Source organism: Pygocentrus nattereri, chromosome 16, assembly GCF_015220715.1.
Source record: "Pygocentrus nattereri isolate fPygNat1 chromosome 16, fPygNat1.pri, whole genome shotgun sequence".
NCBI lineage: Eukaryota > Metazoa > Chordata > Actinopteri > Characiformes > Serrasalmidae > Pygocentrus > Pygocentrus nattereri.
The window spans coordinates 25,621,257-25,647,835 of NC_051226.1; the positions used below are offsets into that span (position 1 = coordinate 25,621,257).

Sequence of the window (26,579 nt, forward strand, 5' to 3'; positions counted from 1 at the left end):
TTACCACTCTTCCACAACACCCTGGTGCTTTTTAACCTCCACAAATTAACAGCTAAAAGGCCACAAATCCTACAGTGTGTATTTTAGGTCTATTTTATTTTTTGTGCGTCAACTTATGTTGTTGTTTAGTTGTAATTTATTTATTTTTACATCATTTTCAGCCTCCTTTTAGAATTAAACAGGCTTGTTTGTTACTATGTCTTTAAGACTGATATCTAAATTACCTCTGTTCTGATTGGCTGCCCTGTATTGTACCTCAGAATGCAGTCCAGACTGAAATGCTCTTAGAGTGAAATAACCTCTTTGTGAGTGAGCAGGGCTAAAGTACTACAGGTGGAAATGGTGCATATGAATGTGCAGGCTTTTGAGACATGACAGAAACAGTGAATTCAAAATGGGCTCTTTTTCTGGCTTAGTTACATGGAATGTGATTGTGACTTCACAACATGGGAGATTCCAGTAAATAAAATGTTTTAATTTTTGGTCGAACACCAGCTGTGCATTTAATTATATTTTTGATATCCACTCATTTTCCTAGTGTGTACCACCATTTCTGATGCACCTTCAGTGATTTTGTTGTAGAACCAGGCCATTTTTGACATTGAAACAATTGGAAAAGTCAGAACTGTAGACTTTGAGCTGTCTTTACACTATATAAATGGAATTCCAATATGAGAAATTTAGTAACAAAATGTGTAATTAAGCAAAATAGTCCTCAGAGGAACCTTATTTTTTCAGATTTGCCACTGTTTACCCTTTGCATAGATATAAAACCTCAGAAGACACATATAGGATCGCTGGTTGTTTTAGACAGTAAATAAAACTGTAAAGAAATCTGAAGTTTAGGTTTCTGTCTAATAAAGCATTTCACTTTAAACCAACCCAACTAACTGTAACGGGGAGCGAGGTAGCAGACGCATGTGCGGAGGTAAGGGACTTTTATTGAGGGCAAATCCAAAATCAGGGTCGGAACATTCCAGGTTCATATAGCCAACACGGAGAGATTCAGGTACAGACATGACTGACAAACTAGAACTGAACAGAACAAAAACACCCAACACAACTAACAAAGATTCAAACAGGGCAAGGACAAAGTCCAGCAAACACAGGGCTTAAGTAACAAAGGGAAAACGAGGGACAGGTGAAAACAATCAGGGGCGGAGTCACGAAATGAGGGGGCAGGACAAGAAAAACCAAAACAAATACACATGGGCTAAACCAAAACAGGAACACATGGACAGGACTGGGAGGGGCCAATCGTGACACTAACATCTCAACCACTGGATTGTATAACAAGATAAAAAAGAATGTAAATCAGGGGAATTCCCCTCTAAAGAGTATAGCAAATAGAGTATTATTTCCTATATATTCTACATCTAAATCTAAAATTATCATAACCTCTTATTCCTCTTCAACAGCTTGTTGTGGTTGCAGGAGAGCCTTTGCATGTGTTGCTTTTTGTGTGTGCTTTATAGGGTTGTGTGTGTGTGTGTGTGTGTGTGTGTGTGTGTGTGTGTGTGTGTGTGTGTGTGTGTGTGTGTGAAAGCCAGCAAGACATGGCAAGAGTTATAGCCTCAGAGCCTTGCTGTGTTTCTCCTAATATATGGCCCACCATGGTTGGTGTTTCATAAGTGGGAGTTGCTCAGAAGTGCTGATGCTCCAGCTCATGTCTTTGATCAGAGTGAGAGTGTACATACAGTGTGTGAATACTGAAGAGAGAGGGGTTCTTCCTGGTGGAGAAACAGGTTGGAGAGTTCTAGTCTCTGTAGAGCAGTATGCACTGTTTCAACACTCAGCTTGAAATGCTTCCTGTGTGCTTTGTTGCTTTGTGTTACAGGTTCAGAAGTGTGGCATCCAATGTGTAAGCAGGCTGCGAAGATGGAGAGGAAGCTCAGGGTGAGGCACTAGACCTTCCATCAAGAAACACGCAAAAACTTTGGTTTACCCTGAAATTTAAACAGCTCAGCTGACCCCAGTTAAACATTTGATGCAGTAACCTGCCTTTTAAATGGTGTCAGCGGCTTATGGGCTAGCTAGAATTGTAAAGGCACTTAACATAGAAATTAACTCAGATGAGCTGATGCACATACAGGTGAACTGGAAGTTCAGATGCAAAATATTTCCAGCTGCTAAAAGATGAGCAGTTTGAGAAACAGCTGTGTAGAAAACAGATGCAACTGGACTATTCCCCTCTCTCCCACACACACACAAATGCCCTGTAGTCATTGTTAAAGTTAATTGCATCTCCTTTTTAGCACCAGATTGTCAATTTGCATAGTCTCATCCCCTATTTTTGTTCCTTAACAGCACAATTTCATAAAAACCATATGAACAAAGTTAGATGCATAATCTATTACCACCACAAACGTTTGGTACTTATGGTTCCATGTTGGATGTACAGCCTTCTTATATTTTCGGCTTCAATACACAAAGCTTTCTAGGGTCAGTTTGTCTTTTTGGCCTCGGACCACCGCAAAACATAAAAGCAGTTTGGTGCTCCAAGTCAAATAGTTTGGGCATCTCTCAGGCACCAAGCATTTCAGGTGTTTTACCTATTTTCTTTAAACACTGTGCTTACTGTATGTAGCATTTTAGTTTTGTCTTTCAGACAAAAAGTTTTTTGTATTGAAAAGGCTCTGCAGTTGAGACCATGTACAGTGCAATACCTGTAGCCAATGAGAAAAAATTGCAATTCTTCAGTAAAAACAAGACTCAACACAGACATATGATTTAGACTTGGTTCTTAAGACCTGATTCAGACTTGCACCTTAGAGACTGAAGACTCAACTTGGGTTCACACCATAGAGACCTTACTGATTCTTGTACCCTAGAGACTTGAGACTAGGACCTGCACCTCAGAGACCTGCACTTGAGCCTGTACTTGATTCTCACCCTAAACATTTGAGACCTGACTAGGACTCACAACCGTAGATGCTCGCAACTTGAGCAAGACTTGCACTGTAAAGATGTGAGACTTGACTCGGATTTGCACCCTAGAGACTCGACGCAGACTCGCACTTGGACTCATGAGGTGATGTTTGATCTCTGGGATACCCTTCTAAACTTGTACACTTTTACAGCTTCGACGGACCTCAGAGGCCTCCATCTCCCCCCCTGGCTCCAGTATAGGCTCTCCCAGCCGGGTGATTTGTGTAAGTATTGCTCCTCACACAGCACTCAGTGAGATGCCTGCTCAGCATTTCTTAATTACAAGCTTATTTTTCACATTCACTGTACATAGAGGGCCAGTACCACAAACTGATTATGCCTAGCTGTCTAATGGGGGCCATATTAAACTTGGACTTCACCAGAAACTAGGGCAAGAATGACTAACACTGCTATGTTCTCAGCAGTGATTGTGTTTGTTAAACCATTGTGCATTTATTGACTTTTTTTCCTATGCGGTAATGCGCTATCAGCAGGTGGTGTCAGCACATGACATGCTCTGATCACTTTTCCCCCTCCTCAGTCCTCTCTAGCAGAGAGAGAGGACCATTGAGGATTCATTATTAGTGGGAAAATGGAGGACAGAGTGGTTTGTATGTTATTTCTTGGGAATGTGGGGAGCTGGAAGGCCTTGGGGGACGTTCAGTATGATGTGTTTTTTCTTGCACCAGTGTCAAAATAACCTTGTATGTGGATGGGTTCAGTTAACCTCTTAAACTGCAGACTTATTATTCACTTGTTAATCTGAAAGCATATTATTCAGTAACTGCTAGGGCTGCACAATACATTGAAGATCATTATTGTGATATTGCCTTTTGCAGCCCTGTAGCAACAGTGTTTTTCATTGTGTGCTATAAGCTTTTTCACCAGTCACAGCTCCAGATGTGTTTTGTGAATCAAGGTATTACCATTTCATATCATAAAATCAATGACATTGCAAGAGATTTTGCGATCACAATATTTTATAAATATAATTGAAGTATTAGCATTTTGTCCAGATCATGCAGCCCTAGTTTCTACATAAAGGCCTTCAGTTTAAGTAATTAAAATGTCAAAGTTTAAAATGATTAAAAACTCAACTCATGCTGCGCTATAAAAATATTTTGATCTCCTTCTGCATTCTTCATCTCTTTTTTGTTAGTGTCTCAAATGCCATTTTCATAAATGAATTTATTTCACACACTAGCACTCACTGTTCACTTTATTAGAAACACTTGTCTGTATTTACACTCACTGGCCACAGGTACCTTATAGGTCAATATATTGTGGCATTTTTCTATTGGGCAGTACAGTACAGCATGGTATGGGTGCAAATCCGATTCCTTAAATCGCAATACTATGGTTGAGTAGCTTTGTTCGATTCCCACTGCATAAGAGAACCATCAAAGTAGGTGGAGTTCCCTTTAGCTTATTGTATATTTAGCTTAAAGCATTAATAGTAAACACAAACAACAGTAGCAACAATGGAAGAGCTTCAAGTTCTGATTTATCTTTTACCTTAAATGGTGGTCAGATAACTCCAGTGATACTATATGACGTTTCTGTGCTAGTTGTGTTTGACTAGTCAATGGTCTGCACTATTTCTAGCTCCAACCTTACATTCTGGCTGGTACCTCGGCAAGAAGGGCAACCAAATTCAGCATGGGTAGTCAGGTATTGTCCAGTTCACTAAGCAGACAACCAAAACATGTGATCCTAGATTTATAAATGTACCAAGCACTGCCCAGTGGAAAAATGCCATAACAATAACTTAGACCCATCTTGCTCATGTACAGTTAGAGACTGTAGCCCATTCGTCGTCAGGCACAATTTTTCAGTATCCTTCTACCCCTTTTATCATTGGTCTGTTTTTCACAACAAGACCTTGTTTGACCAGATACTATTTGCGTGGTGGACCATTATGACCACAGCAGTAACTGACATGGTAGTGATGTAATAGCTTTTGTGGTTCTGGTCCAAGTGTATCAGGCACCGTGGTGTTGGAGAGTTACATAAATCAGCATCATTGCTGGGTCAAGAGTGGTGATGCAAGGTGACGTTAGCTAGGTTTAGAAGCAATTAAATTAATTATTTTAATTAAATTAAATTAATTGCTGCTGTTTTAAGAGTATTTCTCTTGTGCAGCACCAATACTGCCATCTAATCTTTTTGTTTGAGTTGTATTTCCTTCACTGCAGTTACCCCAATATCCATTCATGAACTCAAATATCAAAATTAGGAACAGATAGGCTTTAGCCTTCAACTACCTTTTTCATCTTGTGGGTACGACTAAAAGCTTGGCGTTTCCAATAAAATGGACAGCAAGTGTGTGTGTGTGTATATATATATATATATATACTTTTTTTTAGTCAATATATTGTGTGTCACAGGCATGTGTGTGGTATGTTGCATCAAAAGGCTGCTATGGGGCCTCCATCTGGATCTGAGTCTGTCCCTGCAGGCTCTGTCTATTTTTTTCACAACCGCTTATTTCCTCTTGTCCTGTACTGTCCCTGTTCTGTGTTTTGCTCCTCAGGCCAAAGTGGAGAATGAGATTCTCAAATACAAGGATTTGGCCGCGCTGCCTAAGATAAAAGCTATTTATGACGTGCAGCGGCCCGATCTCATTCCTTATGAGTCCTATCACAGATACTCCTCTGATGACAGGCTAGAGCGCTACAGCTATGGGGAGGTACTGAGATGCTAGTCTTAGTGCTAATGCTCCTGAATCTGGCTTCCCTCTGCTGCCCCTATTCACTCAGTGCTGCCATTCTGAAGCTCCATTTGTGACTATCCATAGTGCATCCCACTTCTACTCACAGTTATAGTTTTGACTATGGCTCATGTAAGGGTGGACGATATGGCAAAAATATAACATTGCGATACTTAATATTTTTACAATGTGTCATGAGTTTTTCTGAGGTTTGTGAGCAAGCTGGATCAAAATGCACCATCCAGGTAGTACCATGTATAAAGACTATGAAAAACTGCATTTAATGACTAACTCAGAATTTGAAAAAAAAAACAAAACATAAGTGAAATAATAAAGGCTGACAATGAATACTTCATACATTTACTGTACACTGGCTATTGATACATGCTCCTGATAAAAACTGGTCTGAATCTGTCTTTGTAAAATATGCAGAAGTACTTCTTGTAGTGACCAAGAAATTGGTCACTAGAAGTAAAACAGATTGTGACATTATCACAATAATGATAACATATCGTCATATTGCCCACACATAAGCTCTTGTACAGTGGAATCCATGTTTGCTTGCTGCATTGGTAATGCGAGTGACTAAGTGGATGGAACGTCTTAACTGCATAACTTTTTTGTGATGACAAAAAAAGTCATTCATATGTGAATAATTATAAATGATACAGTTGCAATAGCTTGCATGGATTCTGGGCTCACTTTTCATATGTTGTAGTCCAGCTGGTGTAGAGCATGGTTGTACTTAAACACTTTACAAATGGTGAAATGCTGATTTTTATATGCATACAGAACATCTAGTGTGTGTGTGTATAATAATATATATATATATATATATATATACACACACACACACACACACACACACACCTGTACTAGGATTCATGCAAGTGAAAATGAGTATCTTTCTAGTATAGGCCGTTTTCCATTCGCTCTTTTCTTCTACCATCTTCTGGCATGGGCCTGGAAAGGATGGAGTAATGGAGTGTGAAATTAATTTGTGCTTGCCTGATTTCTATTAATTTCCCTCTCTTCTTTTCTTTCTTCTTCTACCTGCACAGTCTTTGGGAACACTCTCTCCATATTCTCAGGTAATAACGGTCTTTGGGATACTCACATGTACATCTACTGAAGCTGAGCAGCAGTCACAGTGGCGGGACTCTAATGTGACCTTACTTAATACGAATACTAAAAACATGCTTGTACTCAGTCTAACAAAGGTGTTCATGCATCCCAAAAATATACAATTTGTAAATTGCATAAAAAGATCAAAACAGAAACAAAATTCTAAATCAGGAAATATTTAAAATATTCCTTTTCAGCTGTGTCCTAATTAAAAAAATCCAGGTTTACAACCAGTAAACAGTAGCATTTAGATTGTCGCATAAATTCAGGGCTCTATATGTAGAAGCTTTTCCTCCTGCGTTTTCCTCCTCCTCGGCTTCTTAGTAAGCTTTTGATGTGTATTTAACGAGTATTTATGGCTCTTGTTTGACTAGGCCCTTGCACTCTGTTTTGACAGGATATCTATGACAGCTGGGACTTCAGGCACCGGCGGTCCTCTAGCCCAGGCTACATTGACTCACCAACGTACAGCCGTCAAGGCATGTCTCCCACTGTGCCTCGCTCACCTCAGCTCTACTATCGTTCTGGTGAGCCCTTAAGAAAGCCCAAACCCTTTCAATCTCCCATTATACATGCACAAACAAACACATACTGTGGACATCCAGTCTCAACAGAGGTGACAAGACAAACGGAAAAAGAGACAAAGAATGGGCTTTAACCAGCTTTAGGTGAGGCACAACCAAAAAGATGCAACACTTATTCTAACACATAACAATATTAAACATTATTAAGCAAGGCTTTCGTTAGGGGTACCAGTAGGCTGAAGGTAACTAATATTTTATATACACACACACACTATATTTCCAAAAAGTATTCGTTTATCTACCTTCACACGCATATGAACTTGAGTGACGTTCCATTCTTAATTCATTGGGTTTAATATGATGTCAGCCCACCCTTTGCAGCTATAACAGCTTGATTCATCACTCCCGAGAACATGTCTCTACTGTTCTAGAGTCCAGTGGCAGCGCTTTACACCACTGCATTCGACTCTTTGCATTGCACTTGGTGATGCAAGGCTTGGATGCAGCTGCTCAGCCATGGAAACCCATTCCATGAAGCTCTCTACGCTGTTCTTGAGCTAACCTGAAGACCACATGAAGTTCGGAGGTCTGTTGCGACTGACTCTGCAGAAAGTTGGTGACCTCTGCACACTACGTGCCTTAGTATCCGCTGACCCCAGTCTGTCATTTTATGTGGCCTACCACTTTGTGGCTGAGTTTCTGTCGTTCCCAATTGCTTCCACTTTGCACCACTGACAGTTGACTGTGGAATATTTAGCTGCGAGGAAATTTCACAACTGGACTTGGCTGCACAGGTGGCGTCCTGTAATGGTACCATGCTGGAATTCACTGAGCTCCTGAGAGTGACCCATTCTTTCACAAATGATTGAATTCAGTGATTTGGATGGGGGAGTGAATACTTTTCACAATATAGTGTATGTCATGAAAAAAGAATATATTTGAGGGAAATGTATCAATAACAAGCTAATGAAAGTTCAAATAAAAAATTTTGCTTTTGGCACTAATCGAGGAAAACATGAAAGCAAGAGTGTTGACACCCTGTCTAATTCCTGCTTTATCAATAAATCGGGTATTGAATCTTTGCATTATGCAGGCTTTATAAGGTTCCTCACACTCCGAAATTTCATTTAGAATATGGTTCTTTAAAAAAGCTTCCATTGAAAGGCCATTTTAAGAAAAGAAAAAGTTGTTCATCTATGGCATCACAGCAAAAAAACAGTATGAAAGGAAACATACACTATATTGCTTTAAGTATTCACTCACCCATCCAAATCATTCAAATCAGGTGTTCCAATCACTTCCATGGCCACAGGAGTATAAAACCCAAGCACCTAGGCATACAGACTGCTTGTACAAACATTTGTAAGAGAGACAGATAAATATGCCACAGTCAACTGTCACTGGTGCAAAGTGAAAGCGATTGGGAACGACAGAAATTCAGCCACGAAGTGGTAGGCCACATAAAATGACAGATCAGGGTCAGCGGATGCTAAGGCACGTAGTGCGCAGAGGTCGCCAACTTTCTGCAAAGTCAGTTGCAACAGACCTCCAAACTTCATATTAGATTAGATTAAGCCTTCAGATTAGCTTGAGAACAGTGCGTATAGAGCTTCATGGAATGGGTTTTCATGGCCAAACAGCTGCATCCAAGCCTTGTATCACCAAGCGCAATACAAAGTGTCAAATACAGTGGTGTAAAGCGCTGATACTGGACGTGAGAGCAGTGGAGACATGTTCTCTGGAGTGACGAATCACGTTTCTCTGTCGGGCAATCCATTGGACAAGTCTGGGTTTGGCGGTTGCCAGGAGAACAGTACTTGTCTGTCTGCATTGTACCAAGAGTAAAGTTTGGTGGAGGGGGCATTATGGTGTGGGGTTGTTTTTCAGGAGTTGGGCTCGGCCCCTTAGCTCCAGTGAAAGGAACTCAATGCTTCAACAGACCAAAGGATTTTGGACAATTTCATGCTCCCAAATTTGTGGGAACAGTTTGGAGACGGCCCCTTCCTGTTCCAACATGACTGCGCACCAGTGCACAAAGCAAGATCCATAAAGACATGGATGAGCGAGTTTGGTGTGGAAGAACTTGACTGACCTGCACAGAGTCCTGACCTCAACCCGATAGAGCACCTTTGGGATGAAGAGACTGCAAGCCAGGCCTTCTCGTCCAACATTGTCTAACCTCACAGATGTGCTTCTGGAAGAATGGTCAAAAATTCCCATAAACACACTCCTAAACCTTGTGGAAAGCCTATGGATTAAGAATCAGATCTCTCTCAAGTGTATATGTGTGTGAAGGCAGACGAACAAATGCTTTTGGCAATATAGTGTATTATGCTACATGGAAATAAAGCCACTTATTGTCTAGATGATCAGTTAAATTGATTATGGGTTTGAATGAGGTCTCTTGTATGTCACAAGCTGTTTAATGGCACAAGGAACCAGCCACTTAAAAATTTGCTGTCCACACCTCTTCATAAGCTTGTCTCACCAAAACTACTCTGCTACTCTACATTACTACTATATTACACATTTAAGCTTGACTCAACCCTTTGTAGTCAGCATGATAACGCTTTAGTGTAGTGCTTTAAATTTATATTTGCAAGGAAAAGGTTGCAGTCTCCCAAACCACTCCAACTTGGTGGAATCACATTTCACTCATGGTTCTGTGTGGTCTGCATTTCCCAGCTTTTCTTGTCATTCTTTCATTCCGAAACATGACATGTACTTCATGATAGTGGCATCTGATGGAATCGCACCAGAAAATCCATTTAAACTCTGATGTCCAATGTAATTAAAATACAGAGATGCTGCAAATACACTTTGTCCAAAAGTTTTCAAACACTAATTAGCAAATCCAGCTCCTTTCAGATGCACACATTGCTGAAAGTCATTAAGTTGTGAAAACACAGCTTGTGTAATGTCCATTAAAGTGTTGTCAGTAGAATGGGGGACACTGAAGCAGTCACATAACTTAGGGTCACCATGCTCAAGGTCAAGCACCATTTAGAAGGGTATAAAGTCCTCTATAAAGCCCTGAGATGTGGACCAGTAGAACTGTGTTCTCTGTAGTGATGGAGATCCACCCAGTACCTTTTGGGAGGAGTTGGATTGGCATTTGTGAGGCTGAACTAACCATCCAGCAGCTGTATCTGACCTCATAAACACTCTTGTAGACAAATGCAGTCAGGTCCTCACAAATGTTCCAACTTCTAATGTAAAGTCTTCCCAGAAGAGCAGAGGCTGTTACTTCAGCAAACGTCCTGTTAATGACATTGGATGAGCAGGTGTTTGCAAACTTTTGAACATAGTGTATTTAAAATTTCCTTCATGTACATCATTCATTTCTTCTTTGTGATAATGACCAACATTTTTTGCCTTTAACCTCAAACGTCATTCCGCTTAATTATATATAGTACTGTGCAGAAGTCTTAGACACCTGAGCACATTATTAAAAACTGTTTGTCTCAGCAATAAATGAGCTTTTTATTGTAAAAAAAGTTCATCATTAGAATATATGCAAATAAACAAACAGTAAAAAGTAACAAAAATGTATCATTAACATCTTGTGTGCTGATTTGAAGAACAACCTTTGGTTCCAGAGGTTTCCTGGACACCCTCAGTAATTGCAATTTTGTTAAATTCCATCAGCAGCAAACTTTTAATTTAACGAAGTGTTGATTAGCCAATAATACTAAGCTGATATGAGAAGTTTTGAAAAGGTTAAATGAATATAGTGATGTACGTACAATAACTTTTTTATATTATTTGCATTTAATGTAAGTGCCCCCCCCCCCCAAATAAATGGCTTTTAATCTTATTTTCCCTGGTACTTAAAACATTTGCTCAGGACAATACCTTCCATAGTAATTACTGAGTAATGCATAGTAATGGAATAGCCTTTAAGATTAATAACTAAATAATAAGGGGTTAATTTTTCAATATTTCATAAAGATCACTGGACTGTCCAGTAAATATTCTTGTGAAGTTCAGACGTGATAGTTAAATGCCAAAAAACTGTCATAACAAACTAAACATTTTTTGTTTTATGCTTTTGAGTTGTCATTGCATGAACAGACATATGATTTTAGACTTTGTAGACTCATACTATCCCTTCACTAGCTAGCTGGGCTGGGCTGTGGTTAATAACATGGCAAAGGGCTCATGCTGTGCTTTCTGTCGCTGTCATTGGTCTTGGGCTGACCGCAGGCACTGAGAGTGGCAGGAGCTCTCCCTTTTACACTCAGCTTGACGCCAGGTCCGGCACGCCCACCACCTACCAAGCACCCAAGCATTTTCATGTGCCAGGTAGGCCACTGCTCTTCTCCTCATCCATTCACATCCATTCGTCTCCATTACACTAACAACTTCAGCAAGCTAATGGCCCAAAGTCCGAAGGCCACTGCTTTAGACAGCTCCACAAATCATAACTGATAGCTCTTCTCTTCTCTCCCAACACGAACTGATAACTCTTTTTTCTTTTACATCACCCACACTCTCCATCGCTCAGCCGTGAAGAAACCTCTCACCATTAACAGCAGATTTCCTCTTATAGGAACTTTGTTTCATTTATTAGTGCTGCAAGTGCTTTTGTCTGGTCTTCACGCAACAAAAAAGTGGTAATACTTATAAGCCATGTGCCCCATCCATGGTTTAGAAAGACTTTATACCATTCTATGGAACTATGATTGTTTAACTGCAGCCTCCAACATTTTTTTACACAACCTTAGTCTGCGTTATCTGTATCATGACTTTGGTTACCACTGACAATCATTATGCCATGTTTCCTTGTACATAGAAAAGTCTGTTGACTTGAAATTCACGATAGAAGCCACTGGGCAGTTGCTGAAATTTGTGAATAAACATTTGGAAAGCGTTGTGTTTGGTCAAGTATTTGTTGTGTTGGCATTTGATTATCTATTCAATATTCTTAAGCTTAGCCTTTAAGGTGGAACAACATCTGTCATCATCAGCAAAGGCCTTTATAAAGACATTGTTAATAACAAAATGTTAAAAATAAACTTTAGATTATTAGACAATAAGAAAAATGCTCACTGCAAAATTTACAATAAGCAGTTGGTGCACCACACAGACATGGCAAGTTTAATGGATCATTTCAAATATGCAGGTATAAGGATCCTTATCCGAGTACCCCTAGGCCTGTTAAGGGTGACTCTAAAACCAGGAAGCTCAGAGCCTCAGTCCTGTTTGTTGCAGTGAGTCCTGTGCTGTGCTGCAGCCATCGTGCCATCATTCTCCGGGTGAAGTTCACCCTAGCCAGTGAACTTTTAGGCCAGTCACATTTTCAGCAGTCCCGTTGCCTTGCACCAGCTGAGGAGGGTATTTGTAAAGTCACTTTGAGGGTCTTAATCTCATTCAGGGGAGTGTGTAGCTCCAAAAACTCCTCATTCTTCTGCTCCACTTTCTGACGAATCCATGACAGAGCTCAACTTTGCCTGCAGATAACCACCACTGCCATTTTGCAGGGCCAAATAAAATACTACATAATGAAAAGCAACTAACTAAAACCCGTGATTCAGTAAATAATTTGATAATTCTAATTTGATACGTTATTTTGTTGCTGCACACAAGCCGCTGGGCTTCAGTTTGTCTATACCCAGTAGGTGGCAATGAGATATTCATATTTTGAAGTGCAGTAACTAACAAGCATAACATGATGGTTAATTATAACATGTAAATATGATTTTTAAATGTGATTAAGAACATATATTTGAGTACTTGTTCAGAAATACCAGGAGGATTCAACCTATAAAATGCTGTTCTGGCCAGCCATAGAATTATGTAACATTCCCAAAGATTTCACTTTGCCTAAGGTTTGCTGTAAAGTCAGTGCTAAGCTAAGGCAAATGTTAAAAACATTGTCTGTGGTAATTAGTGATATGAAACATGTTAAAAAATGCTTTAAACTTTCCTTTAAAACATTTGGCACGGGTTGTAATAGTGCAGAAATATTTAACACTTACAGAAGCCTTTACTCAAATTTAAATGCACTGCTGTCAGTGTTTGCATTTAACATTTGTCATCAAAAGCTGATGTCAGTAACTTCTGATGTGTGTGCGCGTGTGTTTTCTGCCCCACTGGGACCCCTCCATACATCAAAGAATGTGTTGGAAGAACTTTTGCTGCTGACACCTCTGTTTTCAAAGCCTTTCATCCAGTTTTCAAACCCTTGTCTCTTGCTTTTCTCTATCTTCTTTTGACAAAGAGGTTAAGTCGGGAATCACAAGGGAATGCCAATGAAAACAGAAAACTGTAGAACTAACATGCAACCCTAAAGACAACCCTCAAAGTAGGAGTGTTTTATTACACATAATAATTAATATATATATATATATTATACACACTCACCGGCCACTTTATTAGGTACACCTTGCTAGTAAAAGGTTGGACCCCCTTTTGCCTTCAGAACTGCCTTAATTCTTCATGGCATACTTTCAACAAGGTGTTAGAAATGGAAACATTCCTCTGAGATTTTGGTTGGTTTGCGTTACTGTTGCCTTTTTATCATCTTGAACCAGTCTGCCCATTGTCCTCTGACCTCTCACATCAACAAGGCATTTTCGTCCACACAACTGCTGCTCACTGGATATTTTTTCTTTTTCCGACCATTCTCTGTAAACCCTAGAAAATGGTTGTGCATGAAAATCCCAGTAGATCAGCAGTTTATGAAATACTCAGATCAGCCCGTCTGGCACCAACAACCCTGCCATGTTCAAAGTCCCTTAGATCCCCTTTCTTCCCCATTCTGATGCTCGGTCTGCACTTCAGCAAGTTGTCTTGACCACCTCTAAATGCCTAAATGCATTGAGTTGCGAGTGAACAGGTGTACCTAATAAAGTGGCTGGACACACACACACATAAATAAATAATATATAATATATATAAAGTATATATGCATGCATGCTAAAATTTAGTATTTAGCTTGCTAAAATCTGTGCATACACATTATTGCATATAGCCAATCAGAGTGTAACTGACAAATCTGTGGTCAATTTAAATATTAGATACAATTTAAGTGTAGAATTAGTCTACAATTTAAGATAAACAACTCAGGAAACTATAGCCATAGACCAACACCCCAGAAACCAATAAAAACCAACTGCAACAATGCAAGAGAGCGGTCTTATCTGCAAAGAGCCTGCATGGCTGCAGGTTTTCATTCCAATCAAAGCAAGCAGAAGCACACCTGACTTCACTTGTTTAATCAGTTGGTCTCAGTCTCCTAATAGATGGTTAGTTATAGGAGGTGAGCTCCTGCTTTGTTGAAACGAAAACCTGTAGCCACATTAGCCGTCTATGGATAAAAGTGGTAACCTGTGTTTTAGAGGAACAATAAACTGGAAAGAGGAAGTTTGCGACTAGTGTTAACTTTTTTCATTTTGAGTCATTTCATTTTGATCCTTTTGTGGTTATTAGAGCCTAAAAGTTTATGGGCAAACAGCCTGATCACCAGTCTCAGATCCCTTACCCCTCAAGATGCCACAATAGTCTATGGCCTACTATTGCTAACTCGTTCTTCCTTTTGCCTTTGGGTCCAGTTCTACCTTGTTTTCCTCACCGTTTCTGCTTCATTCCCTTTCTCTCTCCTGTCTTTAGCCACTGGGGAGTCCAACATCTACAGAAAGCCACCCATCTATAAGAGACATGGTATTTGTGTGGATGCTTCTTTCTGGATGAGACAAAGGCAAACATCCTTTCTCTCAATCCAGAAATAATTAGCAGTGCTGCGTTCCAGTGGTTTACAGTGTGCTATGTCTCCAGCACCAGTTGTGCTTATTTAGAGCTCATAGCATTTCCTAGTGGAATGTAACTTATGATACATGAAGTCAACTGCTGTTGGAGACAGTAATGCTTTGTTTGAACGTGCTAATAATACACCAAATGGAATGGAAATTCCTGAATGAAAGTTACGAATTCAAACTAAAAGTATTTGTGCCTCGTTTCAATTCTCACATTTTTGTGTACACACTGCATGAAGCATACCAGTGTTTGTGGCTTTGCTTTTTTCCGCATTAGTGTGCGCACATGTTCATTGCTGTTGCTTATTTTGACAAATAGTTTCTCTTCTCCCCCTCCCCCAATTATAAAAAAAAGAAATTGAAGACCACAAATGAACATTTAAGAAAAACAAAAACACATTCGAACTTCTTTCATTAGAATATTTCATTAGAATGGACGTGCAAGGAACGTTTCTGATGGGGTCTTTAGCAGGACCTGACAGATATATTGTTTGGTATGTATCAAATGATGGTTCAGGTTGAATAAAGCACGATGTGAGGTGCCAATAGCATTAAGTAGAACAGAATATATACTTAACCCCTTAAATGCCTGGAACGCAAAGTTTTATTACACACATCTATAACCTTAGAATAGCTCAACCAGTCAGTTTCACCCTTAAGCATTTTAGTATTACTCTGATGAAACAGGTTACTAATAAGGCCCTAGCTGGCTTTACAAGATGAAACTTTCATGCAACTAGTATGTCGTGACTTGCCTGCAACAACATTTGTGCAATTCTATGAAGTCTATAAAATCTACAGTCTGCCTCATCATAGAAGAAACATTAGGGTTCATTTTCTAAGCTCTAGCCATCAAAATAGGTCACCTGTATTTGCGTCTGCCTGCATGTCCTATATGTCATGTGCTTTAGTGCTGAGCTTGAAAGAAAGTGTCCATCACATATGTAATTAGCACACTCCTCAGCGTGTTCTCCTCTGTTCATGGTCAGTCCCTCATTTGATCTGCTTCTTTTCCCTCCCTCTCTGTCCTGCTGTTCTTTTCCTCGGTGAACCATCCACCCTGTAAGTACCAATGTTATCCACCATTACATTCACTGCATTTCATCCAGCCTTAGAAGTCGCAGTTTTTGTATACGGTAACTAAACCATGGTGTAATTCAGTGTTTGTTACTTCGTACTCGCATCTCATTCTGTTGAAAGTGCAGATTGTAAATGTTCAGTCCATAGTTATGTTTGTAAGTAGAAGATGAGCTATTATGACGATTTGAATTAGATGAGAAGTTATGGTTGTGTACATACTTTGCAAAAAAAAAACCAAATTTTACATTTGTCATGTTTGCCATGTTGACATTGAAACGAAATGAAAAAGTTGAATTTGCAGACTTGAACCTGTTGACAGAATGTGAACAATGTAAATGTCACTTAACTATGTAACGATTTACATAGATATGTAATCAAATAGTGAAGTACAATTACACCAACACTAATAACTAAAAATTACACTAATAATACACTAAACTTACACTTCCAAGGGTTAATGAAAAAAATGATATATGTAGAAAAAAATATATAATATATATATATATATATATATATATCCCTTTGTGTGTCTGTGAACACCTTATTCAATGAGTTTAGTGATTCTGATAAAGCATTTTTTGTGTTCGTGTTCAATAATGTACTCAGCACATAAGTTAGATCTTTTTAATTGCATTGCTGCACCGAAGAAATCGTACTGATTTCTGATGGAGGAAAGTTATTATGCCTCTCCATACTTTTTCATTTTCTTTCTCTGTATTCCTCCAGCAGGCCATGTTCAGCTCAGTCTGAGTGATGCTGTGTCAGATGCTGTTCTGCTACAGAGCATGCCCTCACTTTTTTCTCCTTTTTCAATCTCGATATCCCTCAATCCTCATTTAATTCTTATCAACCTTTCTCTTGTCTTTCACACTCAACTGTTTCTCACAAAGGCTATACCCCTCAGGGAGTGACTCAAGCGATTACCCATCAGCCTTTTTTCCTGGCCAGTGCGCTCCAAGTAATGAATGTTTTGTTTGGCCCCACAGATGACTATGAAAACAAAGCGCTGAAGAGCAAAACTAGTGAGGATATTCTGTCTTCCCCCTTTTCGTCGTACTCCCCCGACCACTATCAGCACTCTGAGTCAGATTACTACCACTACTCTGGCTCTCCGAAAGGCAAGTTTCTAAGTGTATTCAGTAAATATTAAATAAATGGGTCTCAAGATGTTCGAAGATGTTTAGATAGAGTACAAGTCAAAACTTTGACATATCTGACTGAGTAGAAACACCTACACAAAGTATTAGAAACACCTGCTGAGTCATGCAGTTCTCCAGTCAGCTGGCCATGTGATGGTAATGTACAAAGTCATGGAGACAGAGGGCAAGAGCTTCAATTAATGTTCACATTAAACACCAGAATGGGGGAAACAATATGATCTAAATTACTTTAACCATGATATAGTTGTTGGTGTTGGTGGTTTTACAAACTGCTGATCTTGGATTGCCCTGTGATGGACTGGTGACCTGTCAAGGGTGTGTCCTGCCTTCCGCCAATTGACCACTGGGATAGGCTCCAGCACACCCCGTGATCCAGGAGGATAAGCAGTTTAGAAAATGTGTGTATATGTGATCTTAGATTTTCATGCACAACAGCCTCTAGAGTTCACACAGAATGGTAATAAAAGGAAATAAAAATAAAAAGGAAAGGCAGCAATGTGGCTCGAAAACACCTATTTAGTCAGATGAGAATAGCCAGATTTGTTTGACCTGACAGGTCTACAGTTTCTCGATTGGCCACACTTTACAACAGTGATGATCAGAAAAGCACCTCTTAATGCTGAACACAGCTAACCTTGAGGAGGATGGGCTACAACAGCAGAAGACCATATCGAGTTCCACTCCTATCATCCAAAACAGGAATGAAACAGGACAGTTGAAGAAAAATACAATGTTACCTGATATGATGAATCCTGACTTTTGCTGCACAGTGCCACAGCTTATCAGAGTATTATGCTACTCTTTATGGACAAATCTTTTAATGCCTACTTCCAGAAAGATGATATGCCTTATCACAAAGTACAAGGCATTTAAAACTAGTTTCACGAACAAGGCAATGGTTTGTCTATTTTAGGGGCTTCTTCAATTACCAGATCTGAATCAAATAGAGCACCTTTGGGATGTGGACACAAATGCCACGAAGAACTGTGCTTCTGCATAGATCCATAATCATCATTAAGTTTTGACACCACAGTGGTCAGCTGCATTAGTGACCTTCAGCAACCTCTCCATCAACACAAAGAAGACCAAAGAGCTTATTGGACTATCAGAAAACCAAAGGCGGCACACACCCTCCGGCCCACATCAATGGGCCAGCATGTTCTTGGGCGTCCTCACAAACCTTTACCACTGCATCATCAAGTGTGTACTAACAAACTGTGACACTGTCTGCTATGGCAGCTCCACCGTTGGCTGAAAGGACAACCCTGCAAAGTGTAGTGAAGACTTCAGCACATTATTGGCACACAGCTCCCCCACCATCAAAGACCTTCACCACCACACAGAACACGCAGCATTGTCAGGGACTCCTCCCAACCCGGTCACACACTGTGTAACCTCCTGCCATTATTAGCATTTATTATACTTACTAGTACACAGCATACTGTACATACTCTACATACTGTACTGCACATTGTAAGTGCTGTATTTACATTTCTGTATATTTGTAAAATATTCTGCACTAGATATTTTATATATACACTGGTAGATGCAAAGTGCTTTTCATTGACTTGTACTGAGCAATGACAATAGTATAACTTATCCAATAAGATCTCAGCATGTGCAGAACCTCTTCAGGACTGTTGCAGAAACTCAAACCTCTTATGAAACTGCTAAAGAGAAAGCAAAGTGTGTAAAGAGGGGCTAGAGTTGAAAAATGTAACAGTAGATTTCTCTCTCTATCTCTCTCACTCTCAGTTTCTCGAGCTCGCAGGTTCTCCTCAGGAGGAGAGGAGGATGGATGCAGTCAGAGCATTAACAGAGTAAAGACACTGAACCTCCCCTCACCCTTTGTCCCATATTTTTGCCTATAACTACTCTTACTTTCTTCTGAAACCCAGTGGAACATTATGCCTCCCAGATTTAAACTCAGATTCACATTGTTCTAGAATGTTCTCCACCATCCATACTGTCCCATACCGTTCTTCTCTACAACACTTTTCTAGACTGGAAAAGAACAGGGGTGCTTAAGCTGGGTCTTGGAGATACCACCATGGAGAGTTCAGATCCAACACACCTGACTCTAGTTGTCAGATGCTCCTGAAGGCCTTCATTATTTGGATCAGGTGATTTAGATTAGGGATTGGAGCTAAACTCTACAGGGGGGCAGATCTTCAGGACCAGGATTAAGCACACCTGTTCTCCATTCACACTCGTTCATTTAGTTTTAGCTTAGTTTGGAAAAGTCATAGCATACTGGTCAAACGTTTTGCAACATACACAATCATTAGAATGTTTGCAGAACCAACAAGCCAGATGGGGTACGAATGTTTTAGATTTGGGGTTTGGGGTTTGGCACACTAAATGTTTGTTTGTTGCTGTTTAGCTGGTTGATGTGCTCTGGTCTGAATATTGGTTTGTTGGAGAATATTGAGTGGGCATGGAATGGCTTTAACATATCCTCCCTACAGAGCCATTGTGTCACTCTGAAGTTTCTTTCCTACTCATCCTGTTATCCAGATCCAAGCTGGGATCGGGCGGATGATCCTGAAGGAAGAAATGAAGGCCAGGTCAAGTTCCTATGACAACGACCCTTGGGCCAGTGCACGGAACTCTCGCAGTGGGAGTAAAGAGGCGCTGCACAATCTGGGTTACAGTAACACAGTTAATGGCTGTAAGAACACCCTCTCTCTCTCTCTTTGCCCTCATACATTCACCATAGTACATGGACAATACCAGCACTGAAAGCAGGAAAGCTTCCAGAAAAGTGTACTCTTCTAATCAGCTATTAGAAACACAATATTTCACATTTTAATTTGTTCTGAACTGAACTGAATGATGAACTGATGATTTCCCCCGCGACCCAGAAGGAGAAGCGGCTTAGAAGATATATGTTAAGGATATGCATTTAAACCATGTAAGATTGTTAAAGCAAAGAAGTAGCATTAGTTAGTGAGGAGAAAGCAAATAAGCTAAAATATGGTGTGCATGGTGTGAAATAATCATTTGAAAGTGAGGGGTGTTGAGTCGGATTTGGTAGAAGTTTCAGCTCACGTCATGCATCTTTACGTATTAACATCACACACACAGGCTCAAAAAGAGGGCCTTGCTCAGTGTTTAGGCCTCAAATGCAAAATTGACATTATAATGATGAAGATATGACGACAGTAGTAGATATTTCGCTTACGTCCTCGGAAGACGCGTCCTTCATCAAGTTATGACCGAGTTCTCTTTAAATACTCTTTCAGTGCGCTCATCAGCAATCATCAGATACATCCACTCAGGAAAGTGGTCCATTATAAAATGTTCGTCCACATATTGCATGCAATTATACATCTTCATACAGAGTGTAGCTTTAAATAAACAATTTTAAATCAATCCAATGCTATAATTATTCAATAAATATTTCAACATTTAATTAAAGGAAATATGACAAATGGAAAACATGTATTTATCTGAGGAAGACAGTAATCAGTTACTAGTTAGTTAACTAGCTATCGATAGCCAAGGCTAATTGCATTAGGACATTTCCATAAAGTCAACTTTAATTAAAACACTTGACGCAGCTGTGGTATAGAGGTTACTCGCTGAGCTTGACCATGCTACTGCTTAATAGTGACGATTTGTAAGCACATTTGTTTTCACTCAAACTCTTTTTTGGTCTCACTTCAATTAGATCCTGTGAAAAATTAGAGTATATATAGAGAATATTAGATGTATCTTTATATGAATCTTAAATTTTAATACTGTAATTTGTAATAATTATGCAACCTATTGTCTATGTGCTAGGCAAGGATCAGTACATAGATATCTCTGTTGGATATTGGGTTGGATCTGTCATTTTGAAGGGCTACAAAGCTTGGTGCTGATGAGGAGAGGCTTGTAAGCATGTATGCATGTGTGCATTAGTACTGTAAATAGTTTTCTGCTTTATAAGCTAAAAGCAACAAAAAGGATTATAGCTTTAGTAAGGTCAAAGAAGGTTGTGGTCAGGAAAGACTTTAGTTTTGGGATTTAAAGTAGTTACAGTACTATGCAAAAGTCAGAGACCATCCTTTATTTATTTAATTTCCAGTCAAATCAGCATCAAGTTCAAGTGATTAACTTTTCATGAGATATTTCCGAGGAGATTAGATACCAGATAAAAAAAAAGCCAAAGGAAAGTAAGTGAAGAAACAGGTGTTTCCAGCACTGGAGCCTAGATTTAAATGAAAAGGGACTCTGAACAACAGTGCAAGACCTAAAAGAACAACCAAAACTGTCAGCATGTGGTAAGCAGGACTTTCATCTTTGAGACAGAGGAAACAATGAAGCTCTGCTCTTGCGGTAGATCTGAAAAAATCCGCAGGTTCTGTCCATCCTTCCTCTGTGAGAAGACAAATTGGCACTATGTGTCTGAATGGATGTGTAGCTGTCAAAAAGCTGTTACTGAGAAAAAGGAGAAGATTTGTAAATCAAACAAAGAAGCTGCTGATGTTCTCAGAATAATGAACTGACCACCCCAATCTCCAGACCTTAGCAGCACTGAACGTGTTTGGGATCACTGGATCATGAGAAACAGGAAAAGCAACCAACTTCTAAGACTGAACTTTGGAAAAACGAAAAGCAAGTCTGCTGAAGAGAATGTTAGCTGTAAAAAGGGCAAAGAGTGGACTTACTTAATATTGAAAAAAAAAAAAATCAATTTTGCTGTTAAATAGTTGTATATTGATTTTCTAAGTGAAAATAAGTTAATACAGCATAAAAAAAGAATTAGGGCTTTGAAATGGCTTTTAAAATTATGAATATTTCTTACAACCAAGGAATATTTCTGAACAAGAAGCGTTCAGCAAAGAAAAAAAGTCAAATTTCTAAATCAAGAAAGGGAAGACTGATGGCTGGCTACAGGAAATGTTTGTTAGGGTGCCCGAGCTCATGCCACATTTATATTATGTTTTCCAATGTTAGATTCTGCAAATAACAAGAAAATTGCATTAAAATGAGCAGAAATGTAACATTTAAGTTACACACAGAGATGGTGTTTAGTTCTTTTTACATATAAATTTGAATATGTAATTTGAGCAGGAGTGCCCACACGTTCGCTTATGACTATATTTGTGCTTTTTCTCCCTTGATAATGGAAAATTAATAATTGTCCTTCATGGCCGTTTTGAATGAAAATGAAATTAAGTACCGTCTCTTACATTTTCATAATACTGTATGGTATATATTAAAGAGTGTGTCTGACTGCTCTGCTGAGTGCACTGTATATGTCTTGCTCTCTACAGGGTGCCAATACTGTACAATAGTGTGTGTGTATGAAAAGTAGCAGCAGTGTGTGTGTGTGTGTGAGATACAGTGTTGAATAATGAGCATGTCTGGCAGCTAGAATGACCCCCCACTGTGAGTGGATTAGTAGGAGGGAGACAGTGGGCCCCAGCATCCCCCCCAGGCTCCTGATGAGTGTAATGAGAAGGAAAAGGGAATCCCCGTCCCCATATCACACCTTTATTAGCACACTTTTCACTTTTAAACCAGTACATGTACACTGAGCCACACATTCATGATCAATGTTTAACCTGCAAGTGGAGTCAGACTTTACATGTTAATTTAATTGTCTCCATAACCCATGGGGAATAAAAATGTGGAGGTGCTGTGTCCCTCACTCGCTGCTGACTGGCTACAGCTGCTGTAGGAGAACCCTACACTGGCCATTTGTGATGTTTAAAACATCTGGTATCTCTACATAAACTGTTATGGCTGTATTGTTAAAAAAAAATTGGGGGGTCCACCAGACCACGGAGTAACAAACATCAGCACCACACAAGGGTTCATTTTAATCCACAACTTGTAAATGTAATTAGTTACTCTGCGTGTTCAAGTTATTTCATACAAGTCATTTTTTTTTCAGCTGCTACTTTTGTACTTTTACTAAGGTTGTTTTGTGCTAAACTACTCTTACTTTTGACTTTAGTCATTATTACACATAAAAAAAGAAAAAATACCTTTTACTTAAGTCCAAGTTTAAGCTGGTCTGCACACCACAGGTGTGACTACAGGTGTGAGATATATATATAGTATATTATACTATAGAGTGTATTATAATATTATACTATATAGAAAATATATATTATAATAGTATAATATACTCTATCAATAATAGATGTTAATTACTTTGCTCAAGAATTGCATTTTGGCCAAAAACGAGCACATATACTAAAAGGCAGTATATGTGGCAGCACCATAGGCAGCGCCATAGAAGAACCAATTTTGGTTGTAATTGTGAGATGTGCAAGTTTGACAGACCTGTTTAAAGAACCATCATGTGAAGTCTCTTAAACTTAAAAAGTTATTCACACTAACAAATCTTTAGGGAACTTGAATAGTTCTATCATGATATTGTTCAAAGAACTCTTCGTAGGAACCTCGTTTAGGAGTGTACTTTACTAAATATTAATGTAATTGATTGTCAGTTTAGCTATTATAAAACAGATTCAGTTGGATTTTTCAACCCCCAGTCATTACATTTAGATAATTAAAGACATTTGTTTACAAAAGGAGGAGCATGTTCGCTTTTATCTCTTGTAATTTAATGTAATTTTTACTGGCCACTGTCCAAAAAAAATGCCCACATTATTTAAATCCTACTGAAAGAGGCCATCAGTGTTTCTGTTCTTCAGTGAACATTTGCTGATTGTTTGTAGGCTGCAACAGCAGCTTCACTTCATTGAAGCCAAATCTGGGATTGCAGTTTTGATTTCATTTATATATAAAATACACATGTGGCCATAGAGCCCTTGACCCCATGTCCAGAAACATCACTAACCTTAATGTAATATACTGTAGACATAAGCATAGACTCTTAATGTAATTTGTCCTTCTCCATTTCCACACACACACACACACACACACACACACACACACACACACTGACCTTTGTCCTTTTCCGTGATTAAACTCTGCTCAATGCCACAGCAGAGAAATGTAATCTTGAGTCCGACTGAGCTACCGACTCTTACAATCAGTGCAGTTCATCATCCTTTTATCCCCCGTAAGCCTTTTCTCACAGAACTTGTGGGGCTGAGAATGTTTGACCAATCTGTGTGGACTGGGAGGATCTTAGATACAAGAGAAATTGTACTGTGTTCATTTCAAACACCTTGTAGTCATCTTGCAGATTTGTAGAGTTGTATCAGCATGGAACCGAAGATTTTGTGACCCTCTTTGTGTTACGCACTTTATACATTTACACATTTTCCCACCAAATGTGGTCAATCTGCAAGGCATGTGTGATGTCTGAAGTTTGCTTCTGTAGTTTTGGAGTGGTGCTATGAGGCTAATGTAGCTAACAAAGAAATGTTCATTCTTTACTGATTAACATTTTGCAAACTGTATGCCTAAATCATCACACACCCGGGGCCACTTTAGGTTTGTACTTTAATAGTGACATAATGAACAAGAGAAGACAATTAAATGGTTATTTATATGGCAAATAATGGTCAGCCTATCTGCTGTAAATGTGGCTCCTTTACATATAGACAAAAGTACATCTAACAGTAGAAGCCAAGCCTGAATTCACCCATAATTTTACCCATGTAAACAAAATAAGCAAACCTCAGATGCCAAACAGCTGATCAAATACATTCTGGGTTAGAGGAAAACTGGGTAAATTAGGTTTTTTCACCCAACTATGGCTTTAACGCTGGGACAAAGGATTGATGCTAATTTTAGAACCAGTGACAACACAACAGTACATGAACCTACCCCCTGCTGTGCATGCCTCCCTTCCCCTACCTCTGATTTCGTCCCCATCCTCTATTATTCATGAGACGGCATAAAAGCAGCCCTGATCTCACTCATGCTTCTGTCTCTGAGAGAAAAGGCAGATTTGGGTTTGAACAATAATCTGATGGACCTCAATACAGGCCATAACGTAGCAGTACCGTGAGGGATGATCTGAGTTACCGACCTTATTGTGTAGAGCTGTGCAGTAATAGCAGTATTGAGATTATATTACTGAATTTTGCAATTCCGATATGCTTTATATCAATATATTAAAACACATTATGAATCAGTAACGAATGGCTGGTATTAGTTTGACTGAAATAATATTGTTGGGCTACATGAAAACCTTGGTTCCTTGAAACACCCACAGACATTCATATGGAGCCTAGACTGATCAGGATGATCAGCACACAAGACAAACACTATGGCTATTTTGCATTTTGCAGCCTTATGCGATATTATAGCGAAACAAACATGTCAGTAGTGATGAACGATTATGTATTGTGCAGCTCTTTTTTGGTGTCAGTTACAGCCTGATCCTTCACTTTCTTTTGGTTCCTCTAAATCTGCCTGTTTCTCATTCCGTCTGAGTCAATAATGGAGTCAGTCCTGAATTATTGAATTGCCATGTCTATTGTATTGCCTTATCAACATGACTGTAACTCCATCTCTCTCTCTCTCTCTCTCTCTCTCTCTCTCTCTCTCTCTCTCTCTCTCTCTCTCTGTAGCTCCTAGATCCCACTACAGTGCAGACAGTGGTGAGTCATTTACACAGTTGATGTCTTCTCTTTTTCCATCCATGCTACCGAGTGTAATATCTGCTGTCTCTAATGTAGAAGTATGATGCTGGGCTTGGTCATGAACAAATTATGGTGCACTGGATAAAGTGGTGGACTTGATCCAAATGTAGGAATCGTGTCATGCAGAAGTGATATTACATCAACACAATCTGTCTTTCAGTGTTTTTTGCATTTGAGAAGATGTACAGTACTGTGCAAATGTCAGAGACCACAACTCACGTCTTTCATTTCCGGTCAGAACCACTATTACGTTATTCATTTTTACAAGAACAATTTCTGAGGAAGTTTAATATAAGGCAGTCCACCTCAATGGACTGTCCACTCCAGAGTCCAGACCTCAGCATCACTGAATGTGTTTGGGATTACTTGGACAGTGAGAGGCAGGAAATGCAACAAACGTCTACGACTGAGCTTTGGAGGAGTGAAAAATATCCCTGCAGATTTCTGTGAAAAACTGAAAGCGAGGCGCTTTACTTGTCTGTTTAAATGTGTGCAGACAGCACCCTCTACTGGCCATACAGTGTTCTCACACGTTTGCATGGCTGACTTGTCAGTTATTTCACAAAGCAGGATTTCTCAGTTACCAAGATAACCTCAGATGAAAAGGTTCTATTGGAAATGTGCCACGTTTAAGTTCTCCAGTTTACTGAGAAGTCCTGCTTTGTGAACCCCTCCTGTTTATGACTGAGTTTCTGTATCAGCAGCTCATCCCACTCTGAGGTCAGCAGCTGAGC

At 39.4% G+C, this 26,579-nt stretch overlaps 1 protein-coding gene across 5 annotated transcripts in view; it reads left to right on the top strand.

Moving 5' to 3' along the window:
* Positions 1-26,579, top strand: part of LOC108431786 (actin-binding LIM protein 3-like) — a 122,821-nt gene that overhangs the window by 91,692 nt on the left and 4,550 nt on the right. Inside the window, exons 8-18 of one of the 5 annotated variants that reach the window (XM_037546232.1) lie at positions 1,838-1,896; positions 3,081-3,152; positions 5,462-5,617; positions 6,700-6,729; positions 7,161-7,290; positions 11,494-11,592; positions 14,902-14,952; positions 17,129-17,242; positions 19,040-19,104; positions 19,802-19,955; positions 25,774-25,803. In XM_037546232.1, the coding sequence (XP_037402129.1) occupies positions 1,838-1,896; positions 3,081-3,152; positions 5,462-5,617; positions 6,700-6,729; positions 7,161-7,290; positions 11,494-11,592; positions 14,902-14,952; positions 17,129-17,242; positions 19,040-19,104; positions 19,802-19,955; positions 25,774-25,803 (960 nt within the window). Of the gene's footprint in view, positions 1-1,837; positions 1,897-3,080; positions 3,153-5,461; positions 5,618-6,699; positions 6,730-7,160; positions 7,291-11,493; positions 11,593-14,901; positions 14,953-17,110; positions 17,243-19,039; positions 19,105-19,801; positions 19,956-25,773; positions 25,804-26,579 lie in introns of all 5 variants that reach the window. The other 4 variants (XM_037546233.1, XM_037546234.1, XM_017705144.2 and 1 more) reach the window with 4 other exon arrangements.